Source organism: Colletotrichum godetiae, assembly GCF_030913485.1.
Source record: "Colletotrichum godetiae strain CBS 193.32 chromosome Unknown BDP55scaffold_56, whole genome shotgun sequence".
Classification (NCBI taxonomy): domain Eukaryota; kingdom Fungi; phylum Ascomycota; class Sordariomycetes; order Glomerellales; family Glomerellaceae; genus Colletotrichum; species Colletotrichum godetiae.
In genome coordinates this window covers 1-18,854 of record NW_026851304.1, presented here as the reverse complement: position 1 = coordinate 18,854, position 18,854 = coordinate 1, and the positions used below count along the sequence as shown (strand labels likewise).

At 49.9% G+C, this 18,854-nt stretch overlaps 9 protein-coding genes across 9 annotated transcripts; 5 read left to right on the top strand and 4 right to left on the bottom strand.

The window, feature by feature from the left end:
• Positions 1-1,028: 1,028 nt before the first annotated feature.
• Positions 1,029-2,059, top strand: BDP55DRAFT_331201 (uncharacterized protein). The gene is made up of 2 exons (XM_060566846.1): positions 1,029-1,105; positions 1,160-2,059. The coding sequence occupies exons 1-2, from the start codon at positions 1,063-1,065 to the stop codon at positions 1,786-1,788; spliced, it is 672 nt and encodes a 223-aa protein (XP_060424522.1). The 5' UTR covers positions 1,029-1,062; the 3' UTR covers positions 1,789-2,059.
• Positions 2,060-2,297: 238 nt separating this feature from the next.
• On the bottom strand, positions 2,298-2,927 carry BDP55DRAFT_636596 (uncharacterized protein; the record flags this gene model as incomplete). The annotated part of the gene is made up of 1 exon (XM_060572902.1): positions 2,298-2,927. One exon carries the CDS (start codon positions 2,925-2,927, stop codon positions 2,298-2,300), a length of 630 nt encoding a protein of 209 aa, XP_060424521.1.
• A 1,510-nt stretch (positions 2,928-4,437) lies between these two features.
• BDP55DRAFT_754979 (uncharacterized protein) lies at positions 4,438-5,303 on the bottom strand (the record flags this gene model as incomplete). The annotated part of the gene is made up of 1 exon (XM_060580735.1): positions 4,438-5,303. The coding sequence occupies one exon, from the start codon at positions 5,301-5,303 to the stop codon at positions 4,440-4,442; it is 864 nt and encodes a 287-aa protein (XP_060424520.1).
• Positions 5,304-6,473: 1,170 nt separating this feature from the next.
• On the top strand, positions 6,474-7,870 carry BDP55DRAFT_678358 (putative G1/S-specific cyclin). Its single transcript, XM_060575985.1, has 2 exons — positions 6,474-7,116; positions 7,184-7,870. The coding sequence occupies exons 1-2, from the start codon at positions 6,967-6,969 to the stop codon at positions 7,742-7,744; spliced, it is 711 nt and encodes a 236-aa protein (XP_060424519.1). The 5' UTR covers positions 6,474-6,966; the 3' UTR covers positions 7,745-7,870.
• A 1,683-nt stretch (positions 7,871-9,553) lies between these two features.
• On the top strand, positions 9,554-10,040 carry BDP55DRAFT_754976 (uncharacterized protein; the record flags this gene model as incomplete). Its single annotated transcript, XM_060580734.1, has 1 exon — positions 9,554-10,040. The coding sequence occupies exon 1, from the start codon at positions 9,579-9,581 to the stop codon at positions 10,038-10,040; it is 462 nt and encodes a 153-aa protein (XP_060424518.1). The 5' UTR covers positions 9,554-9,578.
• A 1,862-nt stretch (positions 10,041-11,902) lies between these two features.
• BDP55DRAFT_678355 (uncharacterized protein) lies at positions 11,903-12,194 on the top strand. Its single transcript, XM_060575984.1, has one exon. The coding sequence runs from the start codon at positions 11,938-11,940 to the stop codon at positions 12,154-12,156; it is 219 nt and encodes a 72-aa protein (XP_060424517.1). The 5' UTR covers positions 11,903-11,937; the 3' UTR covers positions 12,157-12,194.
• Positions 12,195-12,778: 584 nt separating this feature from the next.
• BDP55DRAFT_331179 (uncharacterized protein) lies at positions 12,779-14,154 on the bottom strand. Its single transcript, XM_060566845.1, has 2 exons — positions 13,626-14,154; positions 12,779-13,579 (listed from the first exon to the last, which is right to left on the bottom strand). Exons 1-2 carry the CDS (start codon positions 13,923-13,925, stop codon positions 13,079-13,081), a joined length of 801 nt encoding a protein of 266 aa, XP_060424516.1. The 5' UTR covers positions 13,926-14,154; the 3' UTR covers positions 12,779-13,078.
• A 1,222-nt stretch (positions 14,155-15,376) lies between these two features.
• Positions 15,377-16,635, top strand: BDP55DRAFT_636591 (uncharacterized protein; the record flags this gene model as incomplete). Its single annotated transcript, XM_060572901.1, has 2 exons — positions 15,377-15,586; positions 15,643-16,635. The coding sequence occupies 2 exons, from the start codon at positions 15,377-15,379 to the stop codon at positions 16,633-16,635; spliced, it is 1,203 nt and encodes a 400-aa protein (XP_060424515.1).
• Positions 16,636-17,760: 1,125 nt separating this feature from the next.
• On the bottom strand, positions 17,761-18,606 carry BDP55DRAFT_636590 (uncharacterized protein; the record flags this gene model as incomplete). Its single annotated transcript, XM_060572900.1, has 1 exon — positions 17,761-18,606. One exon carries the CDS (start codon positions 18,604-18,606, stop codon positions 17,761-17,763), a length of 846 nt encoding a protein of 281 aa, XP_060424514.1.
• Positions 18,607-18,854: the final 248 nt, after the last annotated feature.

The window sequence follows — 18,854 nt, the reverse complement described above, 5'->3', positions numbered from 1 at the left end:
TCTGCTAGACCGTCCGATCAACCCACATGAAGAAACCTGTTATTCAGCTATTGCTTCGCGCGTGATCCAAGCGTTATCTTGTCTTTGAAGCCGGCTAGGCATGCTTTCTCCAGTCCCACGTCCTATGCTTTTCACGTCCAATGCTAAAGCGAATAATCGTTTCTAGTTAGACAGGAACGCTGACATCCTAACCTCAATGCCTTTTTCCTATCAATAATAAGTAGCAATATTGTGCAGTATGGGATGGGTTGCTTGATGCGCCAGTTTGCTACGTTGGGCGCGGATATGCCTAAGCCGCATAAACACCCTCCCGTCCCCGTAGTAATTTTCCAACACAGGGCAAAGAATACATCGTAAGCGTGTCACTCGATTCTTCTTCCCTACTACCTCGAACTGATCAACAGAGCGTTGCAAGCAACTAGGTGGTAGTACGACTCTCCATGAAATCATTTTCTACATCAGAGTCGATCTTGCCAGCTCGTCTCATGAAAAAGAGTTTCAGTCAGCTTTAATGCGCTCGATTCTGGCTGATATGAAGCTGACATGAAAATCCTTTCCTAGAACCTTATTTCTATTAGCGTCCTAGATCAGTTCTTAGACTTTGTACATGTTTGGCAACATTACTGTACGATTCAAATATATATAATAGGTGAACAACGAGATCGTGCGAACGACATGATGACGTGTCTGACGAGATCCTTCGCACTAATTAGTCAACATCGAGGAGAGGTGGAAAGTGATTCAATGATGTCATCAGTTGATACAAAGGTGTTTCTCCGCTTTGCGTACCCTGTGTCATCATAGATGCCACTTTCTGTTGTTTGACAGGCTTCATTGCTTGCACTAGCGCACTCAGACGTCCTGTTAGTCATTATGAACCACGTCAAAAAACGTGATTGGTACTCTCTGGAATTTTTATGCACAGAATCGAGCGATGGGGCGTGGCAATTGCTTACGCCATTCTTGGAATAGATAGCCTAGGGTTCCTCCCGTTTGGTCTTCGGCTTACGCCTCTCAAGTCTACATAACGCTGAACGGCTACGATGTTATCCGCGTGGAACCATGAATATATGTAGTTCTTCAAACACCGCGACATCAGCTGCAAGTAGGTTCTCTCAGCTTTGGGTCCTGAATTTATTCCCGAAACTAAAAAGCCAAGACAGTAGCGTGTTCCAGTCGAGGGGCTTATGTGCCCAATTTTGCGATACTTGGGCTTTCGCCATTTTGCAACAATCCCAATGCTGGTGTTCCAGTGAGTCTCCCGTCTCGGGACTAACGGAGGCATCGTCATGCGACTCCCCATGTCCCGGGTACCCGTATGAGACTTGTGGGGGCAAAGGCCTTTTCAGCTACGTAGCGCTTCACAGAGTCGCCTCGCCCGATGATAGCATCACCTCAACGGCCAGTATTCCGAGGCAAACTTCGGTGGAGACGTTGTATGAGACCCGAATTACTGAAGACACACTCATCAAGACAGTAACACAGACGGTCACCGTCACTAAAGGCGACATTGAAGTTCCGTCAGACGCCCCGAATATCACGACAACTGCCCTTTCATCGACAGGATCAGCAGCGCCAGCTTCTAGTGAGAAGCTCAACCGAACACAAATTGCCGGCATAATTGGGGGAGCCCTCGCCACAACGTTGATAGTGTTAGTCATTGGTGTATGGAGCCTTCATCGGCGGCGGACACCTTTGAAGCAAGATGACTTGAACACAGGCTCCGTCAGCGAGCTCACACATTTTCCTGGCAGACTTGGGGTACTGCGTATTACCAATCCGGACTAAGGCCTGACTGGGCATGAACTACTTCAACGGTAGCACTTAGACGATGGACTGCCATGACTGTCTCATCCGAACTTGGAATTTTTATACTTGGTCACGAAATCAACGAACCCTGTTGACTCTACGACAGGCACCTATCAGACATGTCTCACGGCTAGCTTGTTATTGTACATTTTGGAGTGTATCAGCTCGGTCTGCATTTACTTTGTTTGATCACTCAACCAGGAGGTTACATTGCATCACGCTTTTAGTGATTATTATCATATCCACAGGCGAGTCACGTTACTACCCATTGTAATGCGGCCTCGGATTGGTTTCGGTTGTTAATCAACTTTCGTTAAGCATGGAACACTACGGAATCAAGCATAGGCAGCGACTGAATCTTCTCTCGTGTGTAACCTTGAAGTAGTGACAACAGCTGGCACAGAGTATCTCAATCGGTCTCATCACACGTAAGAGAAGAGCATTCCGTCTTGACAACGAAAAGTCATACATCGGGGTCCCGATATCAGTTACTGCCCGACGGGATACGGAATGTTTACTACAGTATGCCCCTCCAGAACAGCGGGAAAGCCAAGAGTGTGTGGACATACTGGGTTCAGGCCGAGAGCAAGGTCTACAGTACATGTTTCATCGTAACCAAACTGACAATCATTCCCCTGCGGAATGTTGTAGAGTTGGTAGTTTTTTGCCACCCAACTAGTAGGCTGAGACAAACATTTACCCAAATACGTCATGCTGTTTGATGCAGACAGTGGCAGCTTACCATGCAAGAGGAGATGAACGCACTCCTCCACGTCCACAAACTCGTAGTCCATTTGAACCCCACCTCCAGCAGCCGGTGCTTCTAGCGCGGACTTTCCCGTCACCAGATAGTTCCACGCATCGTAGCTAATATCATACGATCCCTGGGACTTATCAACCTTCAATAGATAGAGGCTTCGAACACCATGCGACATCTTAACACAGATCGCATCACAGTCGACCTCGCTCGGCCAGTACGCTACACGATTGTGGTTTATTTTGCATCCTAGGACTCCAACAGAAGACCCATACAGGGCGTGAGGCTTCATTAATAGTTTATGAGCCCTAGTCACGGCGACTAGAATGGCCGAGAGAATGACGATCAACCGGAAAAGCATCTTTGTGGGAGACTGGGTATCCGATGGGGCTTGAGTCTTTTATGTTTCGGGCGCTCATTCTAGTAGATCATAAGTTTTGTAAGGGATTAGGCATTCATTTGAGGTGGCTCGACTTTGCAACATGTTTTGAAACTCGAATTTTCAGCTTTGGCGCGTTCTCGTCATTGATTTTGCTATACCCTGTGAGCTCAGGCGCATTCTCACGTACCTAGTCATACTAAGAATTCTTTGGCGAGAGTTACACCTTATCAGACTGCTGGTCATATGATTATGGCCATACCTAGTGATTTGTTGAGCCGGTGTTTTCTCTCGTATAGTACCTGAACATTTGACACCTGGCGCTGATGTGCTGTTGCGACGGGAATAGAGTGCGAGAATGCTACAAGTACATGCACAAATAATTACCTAGTTTAGCGGGCTTCTCCCACGATACAGTCGCACAGCTCAAGATCCGATGACAAGACAACTATGGCACGTCGAATGACGTTGGAAAGCTTAGTTTAATGTAAGTACGGATGTTATGAATACACCTCACTAGCGCGAGTGAACTGGAACGAGGAGCACTCATGTTGGCTTTCTTTACGTTTCTCTTTCGCTTCTCTTCCTTGTTCATTTTGTCACACATTACGTAGACTACGCCGTTGTTTTGAGCTGCATTAGATTGGATAACGATTTATCCGTATCCTTCGCATCTCGTACTCTCTCCTATGTACCCCTTTTGTCCGTTGCCTGGCCGGGCGGGAAAAGCCTGCAGGGTTTACACAGCCGTGATAGCCTCTTCTTGTTAGGCTGAGGGACTCATAGCGTGGCGAGCCTGGCCGTTGGAAAACGTCTCACAGCTGAGGCACGGAGTCTCGATAAGCCGATGGGTGTGCTCGGCCTCCACACTGAAAAGCTCTCCGCGTTTACACAATGCGCCTCAGAACCATGTCGAATACATTCGTTACTAAGCCAGGCTAGACCACGAGTAGCTCGATAGAGCTCCTGGGCCGTCGGGACGACACGTGCATAGCTGCGCAGGAACCGCTACGTAAACTATTGAGCATCTACGTATGTGGTTTGATTGTGTCCCTCGCGCGATGAGCCGGCTACCGCTTCGACCGGAGCGACGCCTGGTCAACCCTCTGCTAGAACTACGTAACACTCGGCCGCACGGCTGTCAAAGACCAAAACAGATCACTGTCCATATTAGCAGCGACGGAAAGACATATCCAGCAATATATCGAGTGAGTATTTGTATATCTCATGCGTGTGCTGACGCAGGGCGACGGTTGGACGACTAACGTGTCGCGTTCAAGATATCGACTCAATTTGACAGTTCTTGCGTCAAGAAGACTGAACAGGAGGCATAGATGAGATGGACTAGCACCAGCCTTACTGGGCAAGGTGGACACGCTTAATAACACGCCATCAGTCCACTCCACTCAACAGCCACAAGGTTCATGGAGTCAACTAGAACTTGTGGGTGATGAAATACCATCTAGAACTATTTCATCGTACGGTCTTGCCGTTTTATGAGAGACGCAGGGGCTTACTGGTGATGCATTCTAGCATTGTTGTGACATCTTCGTGCAAGATAAGCCAGTCGACCTCTTTCAATCGGGCCAATTTATAATGCGTTGCATAGGCACCAACTACAATAATCCCCTGGTACTCGACATCCGATCCAGGTCGCTGAAGTACACGGTAGCCGTTGTGGAAAACGCGGCCGATGGCGAGATAAGCGCTCTGTAGATGTATCCCATCCTCGATGCTTATCCAACCATTGCTTTCGAGCAACCTGTCCAGCGTATGTTCAGCCAATCTCCAAGGCTCGAGTGTGGGGCCCGGGCAGTAGTCGTTTAAAAGGTGGAGGCTGAATTCGGTACTGTTGCGACATATTCCGATGACCAGTAAGCAGTCGAATCGATTTTTGGCCAGAATGCGTCTCGCCTCATATGCTGCGTTAGGATTCCAGAATCGGGTGATCGGCGTCAGAGCAAACCAGATCTCATCTTCCATCACGTCCGTGTCCTTGAGCAGAAGGAAGTCGTCCACTTCCGGGCAGTCGAGTTGTGGGGCGGGCTTCTGATGTCCCATACACTCAATGACATGCCTTGGTTCCGCAAGTCTGATCAATGTCGGGTCGATGCCAGTAAGATTTGGTTCAATATGGAACTTGGATCGAATTTGAGGTGCATCATGGCCTGCTCTTGGTGATCTTCGACGTCTTACAAGTTCTCGTGACGGCATGGGCGCTTCTAGTCGCGGAACCATTCGCTGTTCATTTGGTCGCAGGAACGATGGCGGAGGAAAGGTTTCTTCATGGCGCTCAAGGGGTGCCTGCGCTCTTTGAAGTCGCCGTGCCTCCGTTAGAACTTTGGCAAATGAAACCATGTTGTTTCTCAATGCTACGCGATGTGTGTTGTCGCCTGTCAAGATGGTCGACCTATGGTCCTCAGACTCGTTTTGTATGGCTACGTTCGTTAGACATTCTTATCCGATGGACGTGGCGCCTACTCCGGCGACTTAATTGGCTGAATGGCACGACTTTATGCAGTTACAGGCTCCAGCCTAAGCAACCTTCAGGTGTCTTCGCGTTCTCGTGCAGAAAGGTGAACGATGCAGTCTCCCAGCCTGAATCCGGGCAGCACTGGGTGGAAATAATGGTCAAGTCTTAGTCCTCCAGACACTGTCAGTCAATCAATTCTCGCCTTTGCATTCGACCGATAAGCAGTGAGAGAGTTGCAGACTTTCGTTGATACTGTGCTACGCATGTTATTTCTGTTAACGCCATTTAGCGGCACCAAGAATAACTCCCAAAACATCAATGCACGAGGCATGTGGCAGCTAACGTAACCGCAAATGATTGAGAGCGTCATCGTAGTAAAGTCAGCAATCCAGATCTGCTTACTTCGGACGTCAAGAGCAGTCAGTGGTGGGCTGTTAAGAGTACGCTTTTCATACGAGACATCCTTGCGCATGGGCAAAGTTAACGTCAGCCTTGAATCAGTATGTTCTCTTGAAATGTTGCTAGTTAGATCATGACTGGAAAACAAGCTGTTCGTCAAACAAAACTTGGGCGCGTAAGCCGGCGGCGTGGGCTATGCTACTGTCCGGCCATCTTGGCATCTAGGCTCTATGTTGTTTTCTCCTTCCATCGTTGAATTGGGGCAAATACAAAGTATACCCGCAGGTTTCATCGTGGCATTACTCAAACTGCGGAGTTTTGTTTCTGAGAGAAACAGTAATACCACCTGTTAAAGATCCAACTTGGTGCCCAAACGCGATAAATATAGCTTACTATCAGAAAATTGTAGCTGGCAAGAACCTAGTTTGCCATCATGCTTGAAACGACGTACCATTTGACGTGATTCCGTGAAAACGACTTTTGAATCCCTTGACACATTCCTTCCAGAATATATATGGAGCAGGCTGGTAATAGTAACAATATACTACATCACCTCGTCCCAATCAATGAAGCTCGTTAGGCGATGTCCCCAATCACAAGCCCAGTAACTTCCTCACTGCCATGGTAGCACTTGAGGAACAGTGAATTTTACGACATATGTTATCGCCGCCAGCTATGATAGATCGACGACACGTCCATCTTGACTCTGCACTACGTACACCCCATCTGCTGCGGTGGGCTTTGAGTGGCTAGTCCCTCTTCCTCACCCATGTTAGTATCATGTTAGTATATTCACTATTCTGTCACTGTTATGGAAAGACTGGTTATGACAGCCATCGAACTCGTTTCCTCCCGAAGTAACCGCTTTCTGCTTCACGTCTCGAAAACGGGCTTTCTTGTTGCTGACGCGCCACCTTAACTGCGATCGTTGTTATTCTGAAACTATTTGGGTCATCAAAACGCCTAGATCTACAGGCGCTAGGGGAAAAGGGAGCAATAAAGAAAACATGTGAAGGCCACCATGTGAACACCAGATTTGAACTGACTTGTTGTCCTTTGCTCATATACCAGATTCCCGAACCACGACTTCTACATCACTATACACTCTTTTTTTCATTGCAGCCTGAGCTCAGTTTCCCACCTACAACTATGCGGAAGGTGCTCAAACGAGATGCTACTGAGCTTGGGAGCCCCGACGAGGTGCCCATCGCGAAAAGGCAGAGGGTATCTCTCTCCAGAACGCATGAGCTAAATGTCGAGTACTCTCAAGATATCCTCAAATACATGAAGCACATAGAGGCATGTACTTCAGAAGTTCAGATAACCTGACACTCAGGTCGGTTCCGCTAAACTGACAAACGCCAAGGCCCAGACGATGCCCGACATGAGCCGCTTCCCGGCTGGGATAAAAGAAATGAGACCGGACATCGTCCGATATCTCCAAGTGGCTCATGCTATGCTTGGCCTACTTCCAGAAACGCTGTTTTTATCGGTCAACATTGTCGACAGGTTCTGCTGTGAACAAAGCTTCTGTGGGAAGGCATACTACAAGTTGATCAGCTGTACTGCCTTATGGATTGCATCCAAGTACATTGAAGAAAAAGAGCGGGTACCATCTCTTCAGCGGCTTATGTGGTTCATTCCCGAAGGGTGTTATCGAGAAAAGAGACTCTTCGTTCGGTTAGAAATGGACATTCTTACTGAACTGAAGTGGCGCGTCAACCACCCAACCCCATATTTCTTCATTCAGCTTCTTGAGATGGACGACGATAACGAAGCTGCAGTGAGGGAGTTGGCAGTGGATATTTGCAAAGCCAACTTGGCTAATAACGATCTGATAGGCGCTAGGTCATCTGTTCTGGCTCGTCAATGTTTGCTATTTGCCGGCGATGGCTTGCTCAGCGTCAATGGTCAGTCTGGCCGCTGATTCGGTCGGCTAACTCCTGAGAATGGCAGCAAGTAGTCTCCGATTGAATAAAGTTCGGTCTCAGTCGGGAGCTGCTGGTTAGCTCTAGTGTTGATTCAGCCTTACTTCAGAGGCAATGAGAATGTCTGCTATGTCAAGGCGTTGTTAAGAAAAACACTTTTGTTCATTAGTACTGAAACATATTTGTGACATGGTGATTCATTTCAAGCCCTCAAACGTTAGCTTTGGGCATCATCTATGAGAAATCAGCCATTCTTTTGACTAAAACCTCAATTTATTTCACAGTTTCTCCACTTGCCGTGATGAATCAAGGAGAGTTAGGAAGTATGGCAGTGCCGGAAATGGATGAGAAGGATGCCGATTCAGTTAGCTCGGTCGACCACATCGATTGATCTGGTCGGTGTATCTGGAGTCCTACGCTAAGTTGTCGACCCATGATCAGTCCTCGCTGTGATTGCGAGCAAATGTGCTAATTGATTCGCGACGATCAGGGATAGATTAGGGTCACCTGCCAGTATCAAGCTCTCCATCAAGTAGAACACATTGCGTAAGGCTGTGCTGGAGTATCGGTTCGTCAACTTTGACAATGTGGGCTTCGGCGTTGTGATCGCCCCTGGCTACTGACTTATTGGTTGTTAACTGGAGTTTGAGACGTATTGGTACGATCAGCTGAACCTCGCCGTCAATCATTGCCTTCTGCCTTAAAGGCCTGAATGGTCTGCTTCGGCTGTTCCATGAACCATGAGTGCTCGCCCCGTTCTCGGAGCTAAAATCTATTCGTACAGCCAACGGCTGACACACTCAAGAATATGCCCATGAGAGGCGAAGAGGCAACTTCAACTTTCAACCGCTGACTGTGAGATGAACCTCAACCAGATTAGGGGGACGAGAGATCACCATTTTACCCAAGAAAAGGGATTTACATTGCTAGAACATGGATAAATTCACGACGGCGTGGTCTTCTTTCGTTTCGATAATGCGTCCAAAGTCTACTAAGACTATTCGTAGGTAGTGGGCATCTCCACACACCATGAAGTGTAGGGGCCACGTGATACACTGATGTCGGCCAACGCAAACTGCACGGGATGAGTTTGTAACATAACAGGTCAAAAGTATCGATTGCTCCAGGTATCAGTAGTGAGTCACCCATAACGTCCCGCCGCTGTTCGTGATCGTTTCATGAGGTGATAGGGAATAATCAGATCAATCATCGAATGTCATGTTACGTTGACACTAACTAACGAGCTACGATAACAGATCACGCTTGAGCCTCTGCAAACTGACGTCTCGAGACTTATTCTAAAGGCTGACTAGTCGGTCTAGACCCAAGAGGTAGCGCGAAGTGTGTGCTGGCGCCTCTGGAAAAAGAAGCTAAGCGGTGCAAGATGCCCTATACTGTCTAGCTCTCACACACCGGAATTGGGATGAGTTAATGTACTGTATCATCAGCTTCCATATCATTACTGCTGTGATTATCACTTCATGTGCTCTCCTACTGTGCTCAATATCACTTCTGTCTCGTTCAAGGCCCCTCTGAGGCTGTGCCGTACCCTTCGCTGTATGCGAGATCTTCGTCGGTACCCTTGTTTGTTTTCGCCCAACAGCTTATGCTCCTGAAAGTGGTGCCTTTCTCAACGTTCCTGAGCGCGTGATCTGAAACATCGATGTTATGTAAATCTCATCTCTGAAACTGAATGGCAATGGTTTCAGACTGTCGAGCCGACAGGCCAACCCCTAGTATTTTCGCTATTCCATACGAAGCTTGGGTGATATATCAATGGGCTGTCGGCTTCCATTGAAAACCATCAGAAGTTCCTATCATCTCACGATAAATATGACTCGTGTTTCACCAGAGATGAGAAAGAAAAGGAATCGAGATGCTCAGGCCAAGCACCGAAAGAAGAAACAGGAGGAAGCTGAACGCCTCCAATCAGAAGTGGATCATCTCCGGAGGAAAATGCGGGAAGTCCGCGAAGCCACAGCAAGCAACGACATGCAGCGATTGAAGTATGTTGTGCTAGGTGAGACGCGGCCTTCGACGCCTCAGCCCGATGCGTCAGGCACAGTCGAGTTAGGCACGCCAATCACTGACACAGGGTACACCGAGTCGTCCGATCCTTTCCCGATGTCATCTACCACTCCCTACTGGGACTGCAGCACACTCGACTGTACGCTCCCCCCCCCCAGAATACAACATTTACCCCAATTCCGTGTGTCAAACACCATTTGCGGAAGGCTACAGCCAAATGCTGCCATGGAATTTGATTCCCTCGGTTCCGGCATTGCCCGGCATTGAGATGCCAGGATTGCTCGACATGTCATCATGGCTCGATCCGCAGCTGCTAATCTCATGATCACTATACGTATACCCTCGAGGGGAAGAATACTTCTCATCTGCATAATAGAACTTTTCATACAATGAAACATCTCGTGACTTCTGCATGTTGAAGAAAGGCCATTGCATGTCCTTAGGAACATTCCGTCTTGTGGCCACTGTTGTGTACCAATGCTATTGTGCAAGGCTGAACGCGGGTCTAAAAACCACAAGACTCAAATCACCCACATTCGATGTCAATCTTCATGTTCAGAATTTTAGATACAAATGGGCAAGTGGGCTTTGTACGTCCGATAACCTTCGACTAACCGCCTGTGTACATTTGAGTCCAAGTACAGATGTCTTTTCAACTGAATGAATGGACAAAGTCATTCTTGGAGAGGCTGACAGGGAACTGTCACCCCCCCAATTAAGTCAGATGAATTTAGGGCCTATTCAGTGTATTCTTACAGCCAATCACACGTAACCTTGTGTTTCCTTTGAAGGGGTTTCGGTTTAACGCGACGTAGAGTGCAAGATCAGATGCTTACATCATTTAGTTCCACCATTGAAGGTTCTCTTTGCTTGTCTTCTGCCACGTACGCGATGGTGGGAGACGAAGAGTGCTAGACACAGATCCACACCAAGGAGGAGACAACGGATAAGACTCCCGCTAAATACGATGTTGCCGCATCTTGGACTTCTTGATGTCGGGAGGGGAAAGAGACGTGCTTAGAAGCAATCCTTCCTTATCAATGCTCAACAAAGATGCAGACCCATGAGTTGTGTAGATATATCTGGTTGAAAAGACCCTACTTTGACCTATCTCAGAAGCCGTAGCTATGGGGACTTGTGGTGAAGGTAATTGGAGGTCATTATATGTGGTAATACGATCACCCCTTCACATGTTGACTCTTGCTGAGGAACAACAGCAGATGATCTTTCAGGCGGACCAATGGCACAAGACAACCACGATGTACGAAGTCTTACGACCTCTATGTCAAAGTTTGCCGAAACGCACATTCCGTTATGTAACTTTGAACGATGTCACCACGTTGGGATGGGATTGAATTACGAGATATGGACCGATGATTGTGCTTATGACTCCTACCCCGTCGGTTCTCTTCGCCAGTCACACGTGGGCGAGGCTACGCCTTGCCAGCAATAATCAAAGAGCGCCCTGAGTGAAAGAGATGTTATGAAACTTCATTGTCAGTATCCGGTTAAAGGCTTCTTTGCTCACAGGACTGGAGAATCCATCGAGGTGATGTTCGCGACTTGCATTATAAATTTACCCCCGCGCAAAATAACTGGTCATGGGAAACTCTAATTGTGGCAGTGCTGATTGATATCCTACATCATCTTTTGGCTGTCGTAGTGTGGCATCTGACTCCGAGTTTTACTGATCATCTCCTGACCGACATTCATAACTATGTATAATCACGAAACCTTCGAAGATATCCTCAACGACGAGCTTGCATCGAAGCAGCTGCTGCAAGAGGCACTGCAGGCAGCTGAAGAGAAACAGAGTTTGTGGAAGAGATTGTGCCTTTCTAGTATAATACTGAACATTGGGATAATCGAGCTATTGCATCGGATCTGAATTACCAAATACCATAGTACCTAGCCTAATGTACGTTGTTGGTTGTGATTATATTCACCTCGAGGCCTTGCCAAGCTTGTCATGAACACTCGGAGTTCAGTATATAAGCAAACAAAAGTCGGCTACATTCTGTAACAAAAATGCGGGTTCTCACCATATTCAATGCCATCATTTGGCTAGGATTCCTTTGGTTCTTCCTGTTCCACGTCAATCCCGGCCCACACACTCGACGAAGCTGTTCTATGTTAAACGTTCCCAGCTCCATATCGATTTATCATGTCTCTGTGCATGCTCGTTAACAGTCGTGTAGGTCACCACACGCATCTCGCCCTCTGCATTGGTGGGCTGTCCAAGACCATCCCGCTCGAGCTTGCGAAGAACAAAAGTGGAAAGAAAAGAGGCCGAGTTGTCAATAGTGATTGGATATGCGGGTACCGTTGCCGGCCTCGTTCATCAACTGACCATTGTCCAATGCACTCCACTCATGTGCCATGATGCATACGTTAGGAATTCCTGGTCCTTGCTCAAGCGCACCAGCACCTCGCGAACAAAGGCCGATCTGCGCAGGGGCAAGAACAGCAAGGCCAAACATCTTTGCCCCTGATCGGTGTGTATCCACAGCGTACAGACGGCCTCGAAACCAACAGTGTCTTCCAGCGCTTGATGAGCGTTGGGCATAGAAGCACGCAATGGCCTGTTTCTTGTCCTTCCCATTTTGGATTGGGCAAACAATCCTTGCCTGGTCTACTCCGGGGACGCTTCCCCGGCGATAGCGGCCCAGGCTTCCACTCTCGGCCTCAAATATTTGAGGCCACATCGCCGCCACGCCAGGGAGAAGCTGGGTAGACCGCCAAGGCTAGCACGATGCCCCACGCCGCGCGCCAGCCCACCATAGTAAACAGGTTCTCTAGTTTTCTGTCACGCCCGCAATATTTGCTTGGATGATTGATCTTGTAGAAGACGACCTGACTTGTGCGCTTTCCTTCGTCGCGGGCGCCTCTGGTCATGGAACGGGGAGAGGCTAGGCAGGGTTATCCGGAAGCAGAGAGACGAAATCGTGCCAGAAGCACACCTCATTACACACTATGGCACTTATGCGTTGATAGAGACACTTGGACGAATTCTTACTGACCGTCGTTGATGGCCAAAAACATACGTATCATTCCGTTATTCTACGCCAATGCCTGCGTGTAATTTCAGGCCTTGCTTGTCACCAATCCCCCATGCTAGTAGTATCGCTTTCTTGACTCACTCCCGTTGACCCGTTTGCCGGACTCGAGGCTGTTTTCGCAGAGTACGTCCGTTATAATATTGGACTTGCGGGCTTTCGAGATTCCCGATGACTGCGTCTCATGCTGCTTTCCACCAATGATCTTCGGCAGAACCTTTGCATTGCTATATGCGCTCCTTTATATCCCTAAAAATCGATTCCGAGCGCACCAACAACACCGTGTGCCCCGCTGAGGTTCTGCGGCATCGTCGAGCTAAGAGGTGGTGCCCGATGCGCATCTATACACAGCTTGCATGCTTCCGGGTGCAGAAATTCTGCATGGTGTTCGTTGCACCCGAGGATAGACCATCCCTCGCCGTCTTGAATGGTCCTGTGATCGCATCTCGCGTTCCCATCGTCGCAAAGCCCATCATTGCCGACTGTCTCCTCGACCAATGCCATAGCCGAGGCTTGATGGCGACGTCGTTTGCCCGGCATCCCATGCATGTATCCGGCCTGCCTCTTCGTTGGAGGGGTGGGGATGGACGCAGGTGGCGCTAGACAAGAAGGGTTATGTTTTTCGGTGTCCAGAGCCAAGTCATCAGCGTGGCCTACTTCCATGAAGATACCTGAACAAGGCCGTGTTGAAGCAAGTGGCTTGGGCGACGCGCAATCCGAGGGAGCCGGGTCGCCGAGTATGAAGTCAAGCTGCGATGTTAGTGTGAGCTGATTGAGTCGTGTAGATATTGCTTACCAAAGTCTGCGTGCTTGGCAAGGCCGAGACCATAAGCCTATGCTGAACAGACGCATTGTAGGCCTCCTCGAGCTCTACCAGTCGCTGACGGGCATGATCTTCTTCTTGTCGACGCGCAGTCAGTTCCTCCGTTAGCTGTGTCCTTCGCTTGCGAAGGACACTGACCTTTCTTTGGAGTGCCGGTGCCTCTTGATCCAGGTCGCGCTTTGCAGCAGATTCTCGCTCTTCTGCGCGGCGGCGAATGTCATTTAGATCGCAGACGAATCGCTTCACTGCCGTCCGGACTTTAGAGGGGTCCATCGTTGTCGTGATGTGAGGCAAGTGCTGCTGTGTTTCGCGGATGTCTTGGACAAATCAAGCCGAACCGAAGTTCTGCAGACGAAGCAGATGAGTCAGACGCGGTGAAGGCAATATACTCCTCGCGCTGAGCAGCTTATCAACCCAACAGAAGCGAGATCGGTTACGCGGGTGGTCCTCTGAAGGCTCAACGGATTCAACGTCTTGAAAGACGAGCTTAACTTCCAACCGGCTGATGAAACCTTGACGTTGCAATGGCGCTAAGTGGTGACGGGTTCGTGCGAATGGTCTGATTTGCGAGAACCGACCAAAGTTAGATCTCATCAATTCTGGCGCGTAGAGCGCCCGGAGTGTTCGTGAATGCAATCGTCATGATGCTAGTCGGGACCAGGGTGATGTTTCGCTACGAAAATCGCTGAAGTTTTCGTGTTGGAACCGGGGTGGCGTTTGCTTTGGCGGACTTAATTTGCCTTCTGCGACGCAGGTGCTAATTGGGGTGATGTTTCTTGGAAAACATCTGAAGGTTTCGTGTTGGAACCGGGGTGGCGTTCATATTGGCGGACCTTGTTTGCTTCTCGAGGTGCTTCCTCTGTTGGAGCCAGGATGGTGTAAATGAGCAAACTTGCTTTAGCCAATGACCAGACTGTCGGGACACTCTCATTTATACGGCAATTATGTTCACTCAGAGATCCAGTGTGGGTGGTGACTTGCTTCGTCGGCCTTCGGCCTGCACCTGTCCCGAATCTCCGCCTGCTGCTCATGCCTTCAACCAGAGTGGTTTAGTGAGATACGCTATGGAGAGAGGCACCCGGGACCATCGTTGATACCTGCCTTACGTCAAACTCCCACACAGTTAGGCCGAAGCCGCTCGTCGATCAATTGATTTGAATGCCCATCTCGTTGCACCTTATTCACAGTCATGCGCAAATCATCAGCCAATCTTCAGTCAAGGGTCCAAGATCTCGACGAAGCCGTATGTTCCTAGGTTCGCTGCGCGCGCTGTCTGGACGGCAAATTGGATGGTAGAGCAAAACAAGTCTGGTAACAGATTATGGCGTTTGGAGACTGAAGTGAGATAAGCCGAAATTTGGAATTTGACGCAAGGCCGGGCAAGAAGCAGAAGCCCCACTGGGACCTCACTTCATGCGGGGTCCATTTTCCAAAACGAAAGCTTAGATCCCGCAGAAGCGTGGATACCTCTCCAAAACGGACGTCAAGTACGGAGTCTGTCTAAACACCCTGTTGGAGCCAGATTGCGATATGGCCTGCCCCCGCTGCCAATGGATTCGAGTCCATGTTTATAGTCACATCTTGACCCGGCGAAGCCAGCAATCGCCATTTCTGCCTCCTTGAGTATTTGAGTAGTATTTAAAAGGGCTTGAATCGAGACGATGTGACTTCTTGCAACCATCAAACTCACACTCTTCCTGCACTTTCAACCAGCACTTAACTTGATGGCGTTTCCGACAGATGATTCTCCAGGCGCCAACAACATGGAAACCAAAGCCCGGGAATTTGGTGGCAGCATCAAGCAGCAAGTGAGCCGACTGGGCCACGAAGCTGGCGTATTTTCCGCCGTCGTCTACTACAACCCGATTTCTGGACGGTTCGACGGGGCTGCCTTTGTTCCCGAAGGACATGACGTCCCAGACGTGAACCGACTTGTGAGTTGTCCGTCTAGGAAAAGCCTCTTCTCAAGCTGACAAAGTTGGTTTGTTAGTTGAGGGTGCTACTGAATGGCACGGAACCTATTGTCTTGCAACATCCTGCCCGAAGCTCCTCGAGCGAGCCGCGGACCGGCACCCTTTTGCAAGACGGAAACGCTACGGCGACCAGCGAGGATCATAATGTGGTGGATGCCGCTGTCGCTCTTTGCTGCATAGGCCAACCGAGCTCGGCAACAGATAGTCCGCAGAAGAGACCCCCAGACGATGCAAGGCTTCACACGACTCATGGGAGCGGCAAAGGGGTATGTCCTGACGTCGCCGTCGGCAGTCAAGACTGTTCAGACGGCCCTGTTCACGCTGGTTTGGTGTGTGGGCAAAATGCCGCTAGTAAAGCCCGTCCGATCAGCCACGCGAACCGTTTCGCCGAACAACAGAGCTTTTCGGCTGTTGGCGATGCAGCCCGGGGCTCAGTCGCAAGCGTGGCAAGGCAGCAGAGCGATGCGTCCTACAGAAAGCCCATTCCCCTTGGGATTGTCGAGCCAGACACCGAGCTAGGACAAACACCAGTCAGTAACGCAACCAACGCCAAGGCGGTTGTTACTTGTCATGCCCAGCAAACAGCCGGGGCTAGGCGCTTGCGTCACTTCTTTCAACTAGCTTCCAAAATTGCGCACGCCAGACATCGTGGGTATCCCAAAGGTATGGCAAACACTCAGTCGGCGCCAGTGAACTCGGCTATTCGACACGTTGACCAAACCGAATCGGTCAATGCTGGTTTGACTGAGGCGTCGCGGGGGTCCACCTTCGACCACGTGAAGCCCCTTTTCGCGGCTCAAGACCAACTTCGAAGGTCTGCCCCGTATGGCAGACCAGGACCGTTGCGAACATACGCCCAAAGAGCAGCGAACATCAACGCGGACTGGCCCATTCGACGTGCTCCCAGGGTGCATCCCTTGCCGTCTCACCGCCTTCGTGGCACCTTTGGACCTGGCCGGCTTGGGCAGCGTGGTGGTGGACATGGTCGGCCCGTGGGGCAGTACTTGTAGTGTGCACATTCCAGCCAGCTGAGGCTCCCACCACGGCGAAGACATAGAAGCATACAGCGGCAATACGCGCTGCAAGGACCGAATTCCGAACTCATACTCTACTTACGTTGTGCCTGATTCTCACCGTTTGTGCCGAGACTCTTCGCGACTCCTTATTCTTATAAGGCTCATGCCACCTGCGAGCTTGCGTCAAAGCTCCCATGACCAATGGTCTTGCGACCGACGATTTGATTATGTAATCTCACAACATGAGCCTTACCTTTGTGACAGTCATTTGAGAGCATTGTCCTCCCGGCACGCAACAATCAAGAACTCGGCAAAAAACCACAAGGTTAGCTCTGAAGACATTCCTTTCGGGAGGGTTTCAAGAAGTCCACGTGGCGTCGCAGTGACACGAGCATCTCAGCAAGCCCACCATTGACACTGCATCGTTACGTTCAAGTCAAATGTGGGTCGAACGCATCCATCAAATGATCAAACCGAAGGGTGTGTTAGGCGACGCACTCGAACCCAGCATTTGCGCAACAGTGGCGCCCTTTGTGTCGCTATAAGCGTCTGCTGTAATTAAATAACTCTGCAAGATGAGCATCCATTTGATGGTAACGTTGAGATTTCTTTTTAAGACAACGGGATTCGCTCGAGGCGCCGACGATAGCGGCTCGAAGACATTGCCTCAACTTCATCGCTAGATGTCTGTGGCTACGGCGAGAGCAGCCTAGCGACGAATCGTTCCAGAAGAACTCATGAGAACAGTCTGACATCGCCTGGGTTGACGCACAGTTCCAATGTCGTTCGAGACTGCGAAACACATCACTAGCAGGCGAAGACCGAAGAAGCGGAGAGTTGCGGGAGCTACAGTGAAGGCAAAGAGCGTGTCTGCTATTTCTTTGCTAACGATGGACTGGTGTTATACACTCGAATGGCAGAGAACTCTTGCGCTTGAACGGGCTGCATTATCACCAGGAAGTGAAACAAGCCCGATCAATCAAACTCAGCCAGCAAGCGCAGCTAGCAAGCGCAGCCAGCAATCGCAGCCAGTATTACGAAGATCAGAAGTTGGGGTGGCAGACAACATCAACCACGGCCCCTTCCCACATCATCGCCCGCTTTGCGTGTCTGGACGAATCACCTGCATCGTACATAGGCCTCCTCCCGCAAACGACTCCTGACCCTTACAATCGACAGACAGTCCGCCTGGGCCATCACTCCTCGCAGTTCGGCCTGGCCGAGAAATGCCAGCAACATATCGGCAGCCGCGGCGGCTTCCCTTGGCGTTATGCAGTGTGTGAGCTCCTGGTCGCAGGTCTCGGGCGAAGTGTCTTGGGGCCTTCCACGTCGTTCCCTTGGCGTCCGCTCCGCGCATGCCTCATGCTCCAGCCCTATCGTCTCTTCCGCTCGCACATGCCTATCCTGAACCCCCGTCTCCCAACTGTGTTTCTTGCCTTGCTGTCTCTTGGACCGTTTTTTCAGAGTCGCCTGCTCGAATAGCGAGCGGATCTCACTGTGCTTCTTCCTTCGTCGCGATACTCTCATGGCCAAGGCTGACTTGCTCGACGACGAAGAAACGCCAAATCGATCTTCGAAACCACTCTTGATCGTATCCCAGTCCTGATCTTGCAGGCGTTGTTCGATGAGGTACTGGTCGGCGACGTCGATTTGGAGTTTGTCAACTAAGTCTGGGTCGAGGATACCCTCTTCTACCGGATTGGGTTCGTTCCCACCGGAAAAGACAGTATCTTCTGTTGAGTCGAAGTCTGCTGGTTCGAACGCCTTGGGCGATCCATCGTTGAAGTGAGAAAACCCTCTTGGGCAATAATCGCCGTAATCAATTGTGAAAGGCGGCGGCGGCGATTGCCAGGCAGAAGTGTCCGGCTGATGTGAAGGGACGAATGAACCGGTCCACTCACCCACCCGAGATGTGTCCCGAGACACTGACACGAGTGCTTGCTGGTCCGCCGAATGTCTGGCCATCGTGCATAAGAGCCTTTCTCGAGTATCGAGTCCACCCAAATGGTTATGACGACCGCCATGGTGAACTTCGTGAGGACCAAGTTATATGCGCCTTGCACGTCCGCAACAAACACTCGCAACTGCGCCACTTGTGAGCTCGGGTTTCCCTGGAACGCCAATTGTTTCCTGATCTGCTCTGTATTCTCACCAAACACTTTCACATTGGGACGTAGTGCGTAGTTGGATGGCAACACCATATTCGTTGGTTA

Coding starts and splice junctions, on each gene's coding strand:
- BDP55DRAFT_331201 (XM_060566846.1), top strand. CDS start 1,063: ATGAATATATGTAGTTCTTCAAACACCGCGACATCAGCTGCAA. Junction 1,106..1,159: donor CACCGCGACATCAGCTGCAA/GTAGGTTCTCTC, acceptor TAAAAAGCCAAG/ACAGTAGCGTGTTCCAGTCG.
- BDP55DRAFT_678358 (XM_060575985.1), top strand. CDS start 6,967: ATGCGGAAGGTGCTCAAACGAGATGCTACTGAGCTTGGGAGCCCCGAC. Junction 7,117..7,183: donor AATACATGAAGCACATAGAG/GCATGTACTTCA, acceptor ACAAACGCCAAG/GCCCAGACGATGCCCGACAT.
- BDP55DRAFT_678355 (XM_060575984.1), top strand. CDS start 11,938: ATGTCTCTGTGCATGCTCGTTAACAGTCGTGTAGGTCACCACACGCAT.
- BDP55DRAFT_331179 (XM_060566845.1), bottom strand. CDS start 13,925: ATGGACCCCTCTAAAGTCCGGACGGCAGTGAAGCGATTCGTCTGCGAT. Junction 13,580..13,625: donor TGCCAAGCACGCAGACTTTG/GTAAGCAATATC, acceptor CTAACATCGCAG/CTTGACTTCATACTCGGCGA.